Here is a 16859-nt window from a genome sequence, read left to right as displayed (position 1 = left end):
CTTTGGTTTTCACATCTCTGTTTCCTTTACCGTTTTTTCCCGTGGGTTACTTAAACATTTTTAGAACTACATTTTGATTTATTTAGAATGTTTTTGATGGAATCTCTTTGTATATCTCTTTTAGTGCTTGCTCTAGTTATTATATTATATATACATGACTTATCCCAGTCTGCTGATGTTGATATTTTACCAGTTTGAGTGAAGTGATGAAACCTTACCTCCCTCAAGTCCCTTTACCATACCTGTGTGTAATACAATTGTCTTAAATATTTCCTCTCCAAAAATGTTGAACCACATCAGAAATTGTTATAATTCTTCAACCACAAAACATAATTTAGGAAACTTGAGAGGAGAAGTAAACTGTATTATATTTACCCATATTTTAATGCTTTCTGTCATTCTTTCTTCTTTTCTGCAGTCTCAGAAATCCTTCTTTTTGTTATTCTGTTTAAAGAACCTCCTTTAGGCCTTCTTTTGGGATAGGTCCATTCGTGAAAAATTCTTATTTAATTTTACTTTATCTGAGAATGATTTGATTTTCCCTTCATTCCTAAAAGATATTTTTTGCTAGATAGAGTTTTGGTTGACAGCTTTTTTCTTTGAATATTTGAAAAATGTTATGCCACTTTCTTCTGGGCTCCATGGTTTCTGATGAGAAATCTGCTGTCATTAAAAAATTTCCCCCTAAAAATAAGGTGTCATTTCTTTCCCATTCCTTTTACATTTTTTTCTTTGAGTTTAGTTTTAGGAAGTCTGACTACAGTATATTTTGGGGTGAGTTTCTGTTGGCCTATCTATTTGGGGTACACTCATTTTCTTGAATCTATAGTTTGCAACTTTTGTCAAATTTGAGAATTTTACAGGCCTTATTTCTTCAAGTACTGACTTACCACCAGATCTACTGTGATACTACCCCAGAGGGAAAGAGGAGTGGTGCCTCAGTACTACCAGGTGGGGATGGAAGTCCCAGCTCTTCATGTGGTTTCCCCATATATCTCAGACGGAAGTGAGGTGGAAGGATTTGTTACTTCTTGTCAGGGATGATTGTCTCTTTTCCCTATTTGGTATTTTCTCCTACCACCCTGGTTGCAGATAGGATGAGGGTAAATGTTGGGGCATTCTGTTACAGTCAGGAAAGGTAGACGTCTTGGCTCCCCACTTGACCATTGCTGGTATGGTGGGGATGGGTCCACAGTTGGGGTTTTTTTCCTGTGGCTTTTGTCTAGACTAGAGCAGTTATTGCCTAAAGGTTTTCTGTCTTGGCAGGCTGCTTCTCTCCTGGCCCTTTGGCTAGAGAGAGCAGGCTTCATTGGATTGTTTTTGTCTGTATTTGTTTGTGTTTCTAGGTGGCTGGATTCTTTAGAGCTATGTCTAGGATACATGAGGCAAAAGGAAACTCAGGGAACTCACCACTGTACCATTCCCTGCATCCAACAGTCCCTTGCCCATCTACCTTCTTCTCTTTACTTTCCAGGGTCTTATTCTTGTCTTATACATAATTTTCAGAAATTTTGATTGTACTTGAGGGGAAGAGTAGGGAAAAGCACATCTGCTCTATCTTCCTGGATGCTCAGCCATCGTGGAATTTTTAACCCTTGTTCCTCATGATATCATTGGTCTACAGGTTACACCTGGTTAATAGGGATGTGATCTGAGAAGAAGGTAATATCCAGATCTTGCTTTAAGAGTTTGGTTTTATTTCCTGCCTTTACTGTACCCAGGGTGTGGAATGATTCTGTTTGGCTACTTGTCCTTCTCGCTTCCATCATTCCTCTTTCCCTGGACTAGAACTCTTGGGACTAGGTTGGGCAGCCAAGTAGTAGCTTCCTGAATAAATTTCTCTGAGGTGCTTGATGAGATGACTTTAGAACCCATTTTTACCCACAAAAAATTCTACATGTGGTTGCTGATAAAACATGTAATAAAGTACCTGGCCATAGTTAGTGTTCCATAACTACGTTTTTTTCCCCATTGTTATGGCTACTAAAGTCCCTTTAAGTAAATGCCCCTAGCAGATAATAAATCCTAAAGTTCAAGGACCTTAAACTTTACATGTCCCAAATCTTTTACAGACTCATTGTTTTAACATGTATATAACACACACAAAGTGCTTACATGATGTTTAGCTTATAGTGGACATTCAGTATATATTAGTTGCTTTTTCTTCTCTTTTTACTTTTAAATATTGGCCTTTTGTTGAGGTCTTCAGTATAGAGGAGGTACCCTCTTTTGCATAAAAACACAGGCTCTTGTGTCAAGAAGCTTGGGTATCAATCTCAGCTCCGATACTCACTAATACTGTGACTTGGGCAAGTTATTTCACATCATGCTGACTTGGTTTTCTCACCTACAACATGGGAACAATAATAGAAACTATTGAGAATTAAATGAGGTAATACTTCTAAAGAGCTCAGAAGAGTACCTTTAGATAGAAACTCAATTAATGTTGTGTTTTGTTTTTGTTTTTTTACTATTCTACAGCAAGAAATTTCCTTAGAGTCAAGGGCTATGTCTTATTTAAGGTTGTATCCTCAGAAGCTAGCATAGTGATTGGTACCTAATAGACAAATGTTTCAATAAACAAATGTTGTACAGGCGTACCTTGTTTTGTTGTGTTTCGCTTTATTGCACTTTGCAGATATTGTGTTTTTTACAGACTGAGTTTGTGGCAACCCTGTGTCGAGCAAGTCTATGGGTGCCATTTTTTTCAAAAGCATTATTTTTAAATTAAGGTATGTATATATATATATATTTTTTAGACATAATGCAATTGCACACTTAACAGACTACAGTATAAGGTAAACATAAATTTTATATGTATCGGGAAACCAAAAAAATTGTGTGACTTGCTTTATTGCAGAGGTCTGGAACTGAACCCACAATATCTCTGAGGTATGCCTATAATGAATTACTGAATTAATTTATCTAGAGATGAAAATCTTAGAGGCAGCATAAAATCAACAATCATTTCTGACTAGTGGAGTTTTCTAAGTTCATAAGAAATAACTATGGGAAAGAGGCTCATTGTATGTGTTTCTTTAAAATTTAGCCTCAGCCCTTGCCACCATTGGGCCACCTACAGAACTGATTACTTCTGAAGTCACTGCCAGGAGCTTTATGGTAAATTGGACTCATGCCCCAGGAAAAGTGGAAAAATACAGAGTCGTGTATTATCCTGCCAGGGGTGGAAAACCAGAAGAGGTAATAAGGAGACAGTATTTTCTAACCATTATTTTCATTCTCTCAATTCTTGTACGGTAGTGAAGACAAGAGAGAAATGTGTATATAAGGAGATTATTCTGTCACAGCATTTAAAATTATTTGGCTGAAATACGTTTCCATGTGTCTATGTTGCTCTTCTATCTCTCTAGGTTATGGTATTTACATCTTCTCCTCTTACGTCCATCAAGGAACCTTCAGAACTGGTCGTGTGTCCATTTCTAACACAACTTATTTTGACTTTACTTTTTTGTGATTTTAAAAATTAATGAGTTCTGAGGCAAAAGGAATCAGTCGTTAATTATCTGGCCAGAATCCCCTTTTACTACTGATATTTTCTTTCTACTTTGGGAGTGGTCTGAACTTTCTGCCTTAGGGAAGTCTGTGTGTTCCAAATAATGTGGTCATATAGTCCTCCAGGGTTTGGGATTTCCTGGATGTTTGCGGAGATTCGTGCAAAAGAGAAGCCATAATAAAGCACCCGTGGCTGACCTTTCTCATGGGTTGGCCATCACAGGAGAGAACATCTATTGCCAGATGATTGGATGGTTCCCATTTCATGTCTGATACAGGGAATATGTTAAAATGTGATGAAATCTCCCTTTTTTTGTTTTGAATTATTAATTAATTAATTAATTAAGGCTGCACTGGGTCTTTGTTGCTGCGCATGGGCTTTCTCTAGCTGCATTGAGTGGGGGCTACTCTTTGTTGTGGTGCACGATCTTCTCATTGCGGTGGCTTCTCTTGTTGCAGAGCACGGGCTCTAGGTGCGTGGGCTTCAGTAGTTGTGGTGCGTGGGCTTGGTAGTTGTGGCTTGCAGGCTCTAGAGCATAAAGCTCAGTAGTTGTGGCACACAGGCTTAGTTGCTCCGCGGCATGTGGGATCTTCCTGGGCCAGGGATCAAACCTGTGTCCCCTGCATTGGCAGGTGGATTCTTAACCACCGTGAGGGAAGTCCCTCCCTCTCTTCTTTTGAAGTGCTAACCTTTTGTTGTTCTAACCTCTGATTGACCTCAGCATGTTTCACAGTTTTCTTCTGCATTATGGCAGGATTTATGTTTTTTGGGTTTTGTTTTTTTTAAGTGTTTGGGTAGATTCTAGAGGTTTAAATCATCTGGACTTAAAAAATCAGAGTGCTTCCAATAGCTCTATCTTTTTCATTACTAATAAACCTTTTAAATGCTTCCTAAAGCTCCATGGAAAAATATCACATGTCAACTCTTACTAAGTGGATGTGATTGGGATAACAATTAGCTTGGGAATGACACAGTTTCCATTAGATGTGAATTAGTAAGGGACTTTTGGACATATTCCTAAAAGGTGGGTCACTTCATGTGAGAATTCAAGGGGAATTGACTGCCACAGTGGAAAAGAGGATGTGGTGCAAATAAGAAAATATTTAATGAAAGGTCCTTGCTAGAGATATTTTTGCTTTTGGATTTCCAGTCTGCATGTAAGATATTCCATTTTCTCATTCCTCAAACTGTTTTCAACAGGTGGTGGTGGATGGAAGCATATCTTCCACAGTATTGAAAAACTTGATGTCTTTAACTGAATATCAGATAGCAGTCTTTGCAATATATGCTCATACTGCTAGTGAAGGCCTTCGGGGAACTGAAACCACACGTGTGTATTGAATTGTACCCACTTCTGATTCTGTATGACATTGCTCAGGTGGCTTAGTTGTGCTGTATGTAGTACTGGTCCATGCTATATTTGCAGTTTGTAGGTGCCATATATTGGGAGGGATATTATAAAACCCTGGTATGTTTAGGAGAGAGAAATCTTAGCGATGAAGGGTGCAAAATACATTTATTCATTTAATAAACAAATATTTAGTGAATTCTTATTATAAACTAAGCAGTGGGCTTGAATTTGTCATTAGAAGTAGAGAAGGAGCTCTGTAGCTCTCCTGCCTAGTAGAATATTAGGGAAAGTACATTACATCTGTTTTCTTTATGAGTATCACTGTAATTAAAACTTATGAATACTAGTCAGTCATTCCTTAACTGAGCAAGACCATGATCACACACACATATATACATGCACACATGTTCAGAGAATCCTGGGAAGAGATAATCTTAAGAAACTTGATCACCCACTCATTTAGTTATTTCAAACATTAATTGAGTTCCTATTACATGCCAGGTAGTATATAAAGTTGATCTAAAAACTCTGCCTCTGATAGACCAATAAAAAGGTGCCAGGCTTTATGATAATCACACTCCCCATCCAACACATTATTGGATTTATCCCTGAAAGCAATTTGTAAGACAGGCATTAATACTCCTGCTTTGCAGAAATATGTTTAGCAACAATCCCTGCCCTTAAGAAAGTTTTAGACTAGCAAAGGAAAAAATGCAACTCAAGGATATACAAACAAATTAGTGCAGTGAAGTACTACGGGCACACCAATAGAAGTATGATAGGGAACTGCACCTGTAAGCAAAGTCCTGAACTTGACATTGTGGTTGGGAGTGCAAGCAGGACCTGGAATTATATTTGAAAACAACATTTCATAGTTTTTATTGACATTGTTTAAGCCAGGAACTTGCAATTTATTCTTAATCCCTTTTTCCCTACCTCTCCAATATGGCAAATCCTATTTCTTGATTATTGTATTGTTCTCAAACCCTATTGTTACCGACAGTCATGTCTCCTTACTGTCTCTGATTGAATGTGTTGATGAGTATCTAGTTATTCATGTATTTGTTCATCCAGCCCCCCATTCTGTCATTTATTAAGTGAACCAACAACTATCTTTAATGGCTGCTGCAGGTCGGACACTATGCTTGGTAATGGGTATAAAACAATGGTCAGAAGAGTCTCCCTACTCTTGACTGGCTCCCAGACAGATGTGCCTATCACTGTAATGAGATATAAGAAGCTAAAAGGTGTCATTCCTGCTCTTAAACATTCATTATGTTTACCTTCCCCAAAGGGGCTTATATGGCCATGTGAACAGATTCAAGGACAAAAAATACCTGAAAAATATGTTTAGCTTTAGACCCTAACATATAGATAGATACCTTGAAATAAACAAGCACACTGATAAATGGCTGACCATTAAAAACAAACTCCTCTTGCAGTTGCTTTACCTATAGCTTCCAACCTTGAACTGTACGATGTGACTGAGAACAGTCTGAGGGCGAGATGGAACCCAGTGGCTGGAGCGTCAGGGTACCTGATCCTTTACGCTCCTCTCACGGAAGGCCTGGCTGGGGATGAAAAAGAGGTAATGCATGCTGCCTACCAGAGTCCTAGAATTTTTGACTTCCTTAACATAGTTTGGTTTGTTTTTACTACAAAAATGTATAAAATTTATAAAAGTCACATTAGCAAAAGAAAAAAATCACTTGTAATCCCACTACCTAGAGGTAGCCATTGTTAACATTTAGTTAAGAGTCTTTTCCAGTGCATTTTAAACACGACCAATGGGAATGGTTTTGTAGTTTTCCTTGTAGTTTTCCTTTTGCTTACTGTGAATATCTTTCCATACCATTCAATAATATTTTATATAGTCATTTAAACAACTTTATAATATTCCATTGTTGTTTTGTACCAGGTCATGTTTAATTAATCTCATGCTATTGGACATTTGCATAATTTGCTATATAGGGGAATTCCCTGGCAGTCCAGTGGTTAGGACTCACACTTTCACTGCCAGGGCCCGGTCGGGGAACTAAGATCTTGCAAGCTGCATAGGGGCTTGGCCAAAAAAAAAAGAGATAATTTGCTATATAAATATACTTTGGGGACCATTCTTAACATATAACTTTGTATGGTTATCTGATTATTTCCTTAGGATAAATTCCTAGAAGTGAAGTTTCTTTTTCAAAGAGTATGCAAATTATTAAGGCTTATACTAGGTATTACCACCTTACTCTAGAGAAATTTTATACAATTTATATTACTCTATGCAGTTCACAAATGACTGTGATGACCCTATGTACACTGACTTTGAAAAATTTGTTTTACTAATTTGAGAGGTAGATAAATGTATCTCATGGATGTGGATTTTTTTGCATTTTTTTCCATTTTAAATGATGAATCTTTGACTTTCAAATCATTTATTTTTGTCCTTTTAAATTTATAGTTAAAAATTACTACAATATGGATATTCAAGGAATAAAGCAGAGATGTCTGTGACCGTTGGGAGTGTTGACCAGGCAGGTGGAGTGGATATGAGAGGGAGTATAGCACTCAACCCTTTAACATTATCTAAAACCTGCCTCTTTTGACAAGAATCTTTAGGGCCAATAATATGGTGATTCTAGTGTCAAGAACAGAATATTGGTGACACGTGTTCTTTTATTACCAAGAATTAGACAGTTTTTGCCCACTTGGATTTAATGTCGATCTGAATTATTTTGGTGGAAGGGAAACTTTAAAATGATGCTAAAAAGACACTAAGCTTCACCAGGAAAGAGAAAAATAAAAAAGACAGGAATACCAGTTCACACCCAATAGATTAGCAGACTTTTTAAAGTCTAATTATGCTACATATTAGTGAGCATGTGGGGAGACAGAAATATTCGTGTGAACTGGTGTGTCAATTGGTACAGCTGCCTTGGAGAATAACTTGAAATATTTCATCAAGTTAAAGATATATACAAATTTTTAGGTATATATCGTAGAGAAACATACTTCAAGGACTTTTCAATGCAGACACTTGGTCAGAACAAAATATTGCAAACAACTGCCATGTTCATCAACAGAATGGAAAATAATGGCATATTTATACAAAAGAATCTCATAAGGGAATTAAATAATATGAACTCTGTCCCTGTGTTTCAACATGGCTAAATCTTGAAACCTAACATTGCCAGGGAAAAAACTGGCAATAAAATATTAATAAAATAATAAATTTAGTAAACTGTAATAATAAATAATAAACTGTAATAAAAATATTACACTGAATGGTCCATTTATGCACATTGTTAAACATACTGAACCATATATTACTTACAGATATATTTGTATGTATGCAGAAGTAAAAAAATGTATCAATGAGATACACTTCAACATTAGGGTAGAGGTGGTGAGAAATAGTTTGTTTTATTTGACTGTATAGTGCTTTTTAAAATAAGATCTGATGTGCATGTGACAAAATGTTGATATTTATTAAATTTGGGCAGTGGGTGCATCAGGGAATATTACGTTGTTTTCTCTACCTTTATATTATATACACTGAGATATTTCAAAATTAAACATTTTAATTTGACCATACCCCTGACAGTTATATGACAGGGGACAGTCTATGGAGATATTTTTTTCTCCTTCCAAAACAAAAATAAAACCATTCCTGTCACACAGTTGTCACACAGTTGTCACACACTGATAATGTTGGCTAGTTTGACTGACCCCCAGGGTCAGAAAAATCATCCCCAAATCAAGAAGCAAATTGCCGATTTGGGCATCAAAGTGGGTTGATCTCTTTGGACTCCTGGAAGGGACTTGCCATCCAAGTGGACAAGCCCCTCTGTTGAATGGGGCAACACTGGTCTTTCTCCATAGGGTTTGCAGCAAAAACTGGGCATCCAGTCAGAGGACTGGTGAGAATTAGCCAAGAGGTGAAAGATGCCCACTTGGCATCCCACTCTCAGCATGCTGCCTGGAACTTACTCTCTTCGTAGAGAACATTTCTGATTCATCTCCACCCACGCTCTTCTGGGAACCAAATATTTGACACTGTTATTCTGGCTGCAGCACCACTGGTCCAGATGTAAAGAGTTATCCTAGGGCTTCCCTGGTGGTGCAGTGGTTGAGAGTCCGCCTGCCGATGCAGGGGACACGGGTTCGTGCCCCAGTCCGGGAAGATCCCACATGCCGCGGAAAGGCTGGGCCCATGAGCCATGGCCGCTGAGCCTGCGCGTCTGGAGCCTGTGCTCCGCAACAGGAGAGGCCACAACAGTGAGAGGCCCACACACCGCAAAAAAAAAAAAAAAAAAAAAAAGTTATCCTAAAAGAGCACACACGGTACATTCAGTTTTATATGGTTTCATAGCTTCTGGTTCTAATATAAAATAACATGAGACAATGAAAAAAATTATGGCTTTAAACCTGTTTGACGAAGGGTTTGTGAGGAGGCAGAGTCTTATTACATAAAGTCTCACCTGTATTCAGCTGCGCTCTGATCAGCATGAATAATACACATTGGCAAACGATCTGATAACGTGTGTTCTTTTCAGATGAAAATTGGAGAGACCCACACAGATATTGAGCTGAGTGCGTTGTTGCCCAATACGGAATACACAGTCACAGTTTATGCTATGTTTGGAGAAGAGGCCAGCGACCCTGTTACAGGACAAGAAACAACATGTGAGTGGTTCAGTCACTCAGATGAAATGCTGTAATAAAAGCCCAAACAAATATGGGGATTCTGAATTAGAAATACTGGTTTAGGTTGAAACCTCATAAGAGCTAATTGTAACGTAAGAAAATGTCTAATTTATTTAGGGGAAGGAAGTGTATTTCTTCTCATCTTGTTGTTATTGAGTCACATGGATTCTAGAATTGAACTGTGGCATCCTCTAGATGATGCCACCAGTGTCCTTGTCTAAATCCAAATGCTAGAGCAGAATATGGGGGGAAAATCTGGGCTTTGGAATCAGAGCAGCCAAGATGTGAATCCCAGCTAAAGTTATATTTTGGGCGGGTGACAATGGGGAAGTGATGGAGCATTATTGAGCCTGTGAAAGGAGGAACAATAAGCTTATAGCGTGTGGTTGATAGAAGATTAAATACAGTAATACAGATGAAAGTTATTAACACAGAGTTACTCAGTATTTTTTTTACTCCCACTCATACCAAAATTCACACTTTTTTCTGAAAATCTTTGATGTCCTCCTGATCTCAGACTATTATTATTATAATTAGTTTTTAAAAATTGAGTAAAAATTGTATTGGCAAGGCTAATTTGGGCAAATCTAGGGAGTTCATAATATTTTTAAGAGTTGTAATTATCTATTTGAAAATATGATATAGAAAAAATGCAACCCTGCCAAAGTAACAATGTTTTGTCACCTACGATTAAAAGTAGGGGTCTATTCTTTGTGTTTTGAATAAGAAAGGGCAAGGAGATGGGGTCTCTCACATCACTCTGAGCCTGGAAGGAGGTGAATAGCATGATTTCTACTGTGCTTTTGTCTTGAAGATGCTACTTGAGAAACATACAAAGAAATTTAACAATAAGGACATTTTCTCCCACATCCATTCTTTGATAGTCAAGGCTATGTTGTCTTGCTCTTCAGAGGAAGACCGGTGTAATGAAAGCAACAAAACTGGGAGAGCCCAAGAAAGAAGGAGAAGAGAAATAAGTCAGAAAGCATCTAATATATCACTTAAGTCAATTTTGGGACTCTGTAGATTTGGAAGGAAATCTTTTCCCAACCATCCATCTCTCTTTTTCACTCAGAATACTCATTTGTTTATTCAGGCTTCCCCCACGCTTTGAAAGTAGTGTTCCCATGAAATCTTTCGCAAGCCGAATGACATAAAGCAAAGAAGCAATTAATTTTAGGACACATCTTGCTAATGGATGCACAAAATAAATCAAGATAAAGCACAGATGCTCACAGACAGAGCTCAAAGCTGTGGCGGCTTGATGCTGAGATGCTGAGTGTAGTCTCCAGGGAAAGGAGCTTGGCGGGGCGGCTCTTGCTGCCTGGGGTGCAGGCTGTCTCCATAATGGTTTGCTGCAAAGCAAAGCCTGAATGCTATTTTTGTTTTTGCCTTTTTTTATAAAAGCAAAAATCCTCTTTAGATTTCTTTCAGTCAGTGAAACCTTCAGTTAGGTACTAATGTTTGTCCTTTGCAAGAGCAAAGTGGCCTAAATTGAACTTTCAAAAAGCAGATACTTGTAATTTTAAAAAGTGTCCGTGATGCTTTCCCATTAATAGTTGATTTTTTAAAAAGTCCTAAAAATGATACCCTGGCTACCTGTTCCTGAGGCTGATACTTTTATGCACTGAGGAAACTAGACATTGTTCCACTATACTGCCAAGAGTAACTGAACTCCAGAAAAATTTAGAGCTAAGTATGCATAGCACTTAAAGTAATTACATTGCTTTTCTCTCTCCTACACTTTCTTTCTAGCCCTTTAAGTATAGAGAGTCACCAAGTCCTATAGGTTCTTTATTACCATATAATCGGTACATATTGAATTAATGAAAGGGTTAGCTTTTGGGGTGAGGAAACATCATGCTTATGGCTACAGCTGACAATTGTCATGATTTATCTCCTAGGTTGTTATTCTGCTGGTTCTATCAGCACAGGCTCTCAAATCAATTGATCAATTGCCTGGGTTAAATTCAAACTGCTCTTCTGCTTCTAGTAACTGTGACCTTGGCCAAGTTACCTCAGTTTCATGATCTGTATAATGTGGCTAATTGTAACTCTCTCCTTGCTGTCTAAAGTAAGGATTTAATGAGATAATGTGTTACATCTCAGGCTCATAGAAAGCCTGCAGTCAATCTTAACAACTGGTTTTTACTGTAAACCTGTAAAAGCTCATGAAGCCCTCAAAGATTATTGACAAATTTTATCTGTTGACTCAGAAAGGGGTCCTTCAAAAAGTGCAAAGAGCTTTGGAATTGGTAGTCAGGAATCTGCAGAAATATTAACACCTCTCTAACTACTTTTAAAGCCACAGCAAAGTGTTTATTTCTGTCTTGTCTCACAAAGCCAGCGGGATGTATCCAGGGCAAGACTCCTACTCGTTGATTCAAGAAATATTTATTGAGAACTTGCAATACTGGGGATAAAGAGGGGAACAAAATTAAACCAAATTCTGCAATCCCCTGAGATTATAGTATATTCAAAGAGAGAGACAAGAGACCAATAAATGTGCAATAAAGAAAAAAAAAAAGAATCCGGGAAGGGAGTTAGGTAGTATTGAGGTAGAAGTATTATCTTACGTAAGGTGATCATGGAAAGCTTCATTGAGAAGGGGACACATGTCCAGAAACCTGAATCTTGGATGACTCCAAGGTTTTTGGCCTGAGCAATGGGAGGCATGGAGTTTTCATTTGTTCAGAGAAAGAGACTGACAGAGAAGACTGGGAGAGGTGGCAGGAGTCAGTGGTTCGGGTTTGGACATGTTAAGGTGGAAATGCCTAATAGATACTCACGTGGAGATGGCAGATGGGAAACCATTTCATGTATGGGAAGCTGTGGATCGGAGGAGTAGAGTGACTTTGCCAGGATCCGATGATAGTTGAATGCAATAGCTAAGATCGAATTTCAGGTGTCCTGGTTTTTGATCCATTATGCTTTTTATTTGTATCAGCCTATAATAATATCTTTGACTAGAAAAGAAAGGCACAGAAGATTTACCTAAACCTCATTTATTTCTAAGAATGTGTAATCAGTTGCTACTATTCATTCTCTACAAGGAAAACTTTTTTTCTTTGTTGATGTGTTAATGTTCTTTGTTATCAGTTATTATCTGGGTGAAATTTTTCATATGTAAGTAGTTCAGAAGTCAGAGGTGCTGTGTTTTGGGAGTGTTTTTTACATGTATGTTATTTAAAATTCCGTTTACTGCAAAGTGACCTTTACTGCACTGAATTCCAGAAAATTTTTATTTTTCGTTTATTGCAAAGTGCCCTTAAGTCCACCCAGAAACCTGAGAATCTCCAGTGTTGGCTTTAACAGTGCTCGGTTAGCCTGGGACCCAACTTCAAGAAAGATCAGTGGTTATCGGATTGTATATAACAACGCCGATGGGACTGAAATCAATGAGGTAAGCTGTGGAACAGGACGTGCATTTTTCCAGTGGTTGGATCTTAGTTTTTTATGGCTATGTAACCGATCATCCCAAAACACAGTGGCTCAAAGCAATACTAATTATTTATTTTCTCTTGCTGTTTTCTGTGGGTCAGGAATTGGAGTTGGGTGTGTAGTTCTGGCTTGGGGTCACTCTTGAGACTGTAGCCAGGTAGTGGCTGGAGGTGATGTCATCACAGCAGCTTCCATGTTCATGTCTGGTACCTGGTCTGGAAAGACTGGACCAGCTGGGAGTTGGAGCAGCTCTCTGTATCTCTAAGTAGATTCTTCACGTGATCCCTTCAGCATGACAGCTTTAAGAGAGCTGGACTTTTTACCTGCTGGCTCAGGAGTCCCCAGACATGTATCCAGAGAGACAGAGAGAGTGCTGGGTGAAAGCTGTGTCACCTTTTGTTACCTAGCATCAAAAGTCACAGAAATATCACCTCCACCACACTCCATAGGTAAGGGATACCACAAGTCCCTGCATGGATTCAAGATGGGGAGGAGAACAGTGCCAACCTATGGTGGGAGGCAAGTGGGATGGAAGATAGATATTGACACAGCCATCTTTGGAAAATACAGTCTGCCCCAGCGAATAGGGATAAGGAAGTATGTATCTTCACACAAGTAGTAAACTGGAAATATCAGTGTTTTTCAGGTTATCCCTCTGCTTTTTAGTAAACTGGCATCTGAAAGACCCTAGTTCAATGAGCTTACATTGAAAACTGAATCATTCAGGTTTTGTGTAGGAAGATATTTTCAAATAACAGAACTTATTGAAGTCCATGAAGATACAGTATTTTGCACTCAGTGACGAATACTCTTCAGAAATTCTCTCCTTGGAAATATATTTTAGCAGGCTAGATAGCAAAGTTATTTTTTTTTCCTTATCTTGGTCCAAGAAGCTAAGACAACAAGGGAAATATGTTGGATTACATGATTTCTATTTTCTGACCAAATAAAGCAAATATTTTCATATGCAGAGACAAACTTTTTCCTACAAGTAAATCCAAGCAATATTTTGTGGAATGTGCCATCATACGGGACCCTAGGTAATGAATGGACTATAACTGCACATTTGCTAACAGTACAGAAATACTGTTCAACATCTTTCATTAAATCTTCAAAAATCCTGAGGGCAAATAATTCTGACGAAGCTGTAATCTTTAGACTAGCTGCTTTGCTTTTGAAGATGAGATCCTGGAGTAGAAAAAGAAGGAAGTCAAAAGCACCGAGCTATCGGTGTCTCTTTGTTATCACCGATAAATAAACTACTTTCCCAAGGGTTGCAAATTCAGCTGTGTCGGAAGGTTATGCAGATAATGTAAATGAGTGCAGAAATTGTTGCACCTGCAAAGAAATACAGTCTCACCTGTTTTTCTTGAAATATGAAGCTACCTTAGGTTATATTTCATATTCCCATTTTGGGGACATGCATCTAGAAGAAATTCTCTACTGAAAGACAACAATAAATGACAACGGACAATGGGTTACAGTGACATGGATGCTGGGTGTGGTGGGGACTACCCTGCCGGGGAGTTTGTATACATTCATCCAAGAAGCAGCTGGTGTCAGCTCCTGAAGACGGTTGCTGCACAGAAATCTAGCCGGGGGCTGCCAGGTCTTGTTTCCCTTGACTATGTGACCAAGGATTTTTATTTCTATGTGAAACTTGCCAATTTAAATATGTTGACTCATTGAACAATTAAAATAACAGGGCTTCCCTGGTGGTGCAGTGGTTGAGAGTCCGCCTGCCGATGCAGGGGACACGGGTTCGTGCCCTGGTCCGGGAAGATCCCACATGCCGCAGAGTGGCTGGGCCCGTGAGCCATGGCCACTGAGCCTGCGTATCCGGAGCCTGTGCTCCGCAACAGGAGAGGCCACAACAGTGAGAGGCCCGAGTACCTCAAAAAAAAAAAAAATTCCTATTTCTCTGCTTCACTTCCTCCCATCTTCCCTCCTTCACTTCTTCTTCCTCCTCTGTGTCTTTTCTGCATGACCCCTCTCCCTAACTTTTGGAGTCCAAAAAATAAAAATAAAACAGAGCACTTAAACAAACGCTGCTGCTACTGATGATGGTGATGGTGATGATTATGATGATGATGGTGATGGTGATGATGATGATGGTGGTGATGATGATGGTGATGATGGTGATGGTGATGATGTGGTGCTGATGATGATGGTGATGAGGATGATGATGGTGATGGTGATGGTGATGGTGATGGTGACGATGGTGATGATGGTGATGATGATGGTGATGGTGATGATGGTGATGATGGTGATGGTGATGATGATGATGATGGTGGTGATAATGATTATGGTGATGATGATGATTATGTATGATGATGATGGTGATGGTGATGAGGATGATGGTGATGAGGATGATGGTGATGATGATGATGGTGATGGTGATGATGATGGTGGTGATAATGATGATGGAGGTAATGTTGATGGTGGTGATGATGATGATGGTGATGATGATGATGATGATGGCAGCTAACACACATTGAGTGTTAATCCTGAGACAGCCTCTGAGGTTTTTACAGAGAGCACCTTGTGCAAATTTTATAGAAAAAAATGTTGCCAAAGGCTGACCTGTCAAACTGCAGAAAGAAGTCATCTCAGATAGCATGTACTGTGAAATGATTTGGGGAAATGTGCAAACATGATGGAGAACTAAAGTGCTGCCATTTGAGTGTTATAAATGAAAGGCCACAGTTTTTAGACTCTGAGAGACAAGTCCAGTCCCCTACAGCAGTGACTCAACAACAGAGCCCAGAGCAGAGCCCAAGTCCCTCATCCCTCATCAAGGGTTCTCTTCATCCATCCTAGAATAGGCTGAAGTGAATTTTTTGTTAGGTAGTTTGAAAATTTTTTCTCAAAAATCATTGCATAACAATGAATCATAGTCATTTCTTACCATTTTCCCAAATTCTTCTCTTACATCTTAAAAGTACTACCAATAAAATGAGTTCCAGAACTTAATCTAAAACATAATATGATAACAAGTAAAAATAAATGATACCTAGAAGTTTTCATTTGATGAAATAAAATGATCAATAATTAATGCATAAAATATGGTCTGTTCAGCATCAAATAAAATGTCTTTAATAAACTAGATCTATTCAACAGATCTATATATATGTATCTGTTGAAAAATATATATATATATATTCAATATATAATGTTCAAAATACATATGCTTTTACATATATATATGTGTGTATATATGTGTATGTATATATACACACTTATATATAAGTATACCAAGGCCTAACTATTCATTCCAGTTAATAGTTTTATGTCTCCAGGAAAGTTGGTTAAGGTCTTTGGGCCTCAGGTTCCTCATTTGTAAAACAGTCATTATAAATACCTAGTGTTTGATGGGGGATAAGGAGGCTAAATAAAACAATGAATGTAAGGTCCTTGGCACATTATAAGTGCTCAGTAAATCTTAGCCATTATGATTCAAAACAACAGAAAGCAATAGGAAATATAGTTTAGAAGAACATCTTGAACTCATGTTACGTATTTGTCTTTTCTGTGAGTTTAAATAATGGAGCCATACTGTAAATAGTATTTACAAACAGATAATTTAGAGGGTGAAACACTTGTGTTTAAGTTTTAGGAGCTAGCTGGCTTTCCTTTGGTCAAGTTCCTTAACTTTTCGGAGTCTCATTTTTCCCATCTTCCACTTAGGAGTAATAATAAGCTACCTTACAATGTTGTGGTAAGGATGCAAGTACAACTAATGCATGTAAAGCATGAGATAATACCCAGACCAGAGTAAACATTAAATGCTAAGAATTAACCATAATATTATCAGGCCTAGATTCAGAAGAAGATAATATATATTTTCAATTGACTATT

The 16859-nt window shown here is 38.2% G+C and overlaps 1 protein-coding gene across 1 annotated transcript in view; it reads left to right on the top strand.

Moving 5' to 3' along the window:
- Positions 1–16859, top strand: part of COL14A1 (collagen type XIV alpha 1 chain) — a 229571-nt gene that overhangs the window by 71190 nt on the left and 141522 nt on the right. Inside the window, exons 10-14 of the mRNA XM_082601195.1 lie at positions 3050–3201; positions 4715–4844; positions 6308–6453; positions 9410–9539; positions 12824–12963. Coding sequence (XP_082457321.1) covers positions 3050–3201; positions 4715–4844; positions 6308–6453; positions 9410–9539; positions 12824–12963 — 698 coding nt within the window. The remainder of the gene's footprint in view (positions 1–3049; positions 3202–4714; positions 4845–6307; positions 6454–9409; positions 9540–12823; positions 12964–16859) is intronic.

The sequence above is a fragment of the Mesoplodon mirus genome (assembly GCF_964341445.2).
Source record: "Mesoplodon mirus genome assembly, chromosome: 16".
NCBI classification, from domain to species: domain Eukaryota; kingdom Metazoa; phylum Chordata; class Mammalia; order Artiodactyla; family Ziphiidae; genus Mesoplodon; species Mesoplodon mirus.
The sequence above is the reverse complement of the archived record's forward strand: the minus strand, read 5'-3'. Positions and strand labels throughout refer to the sequence as shown.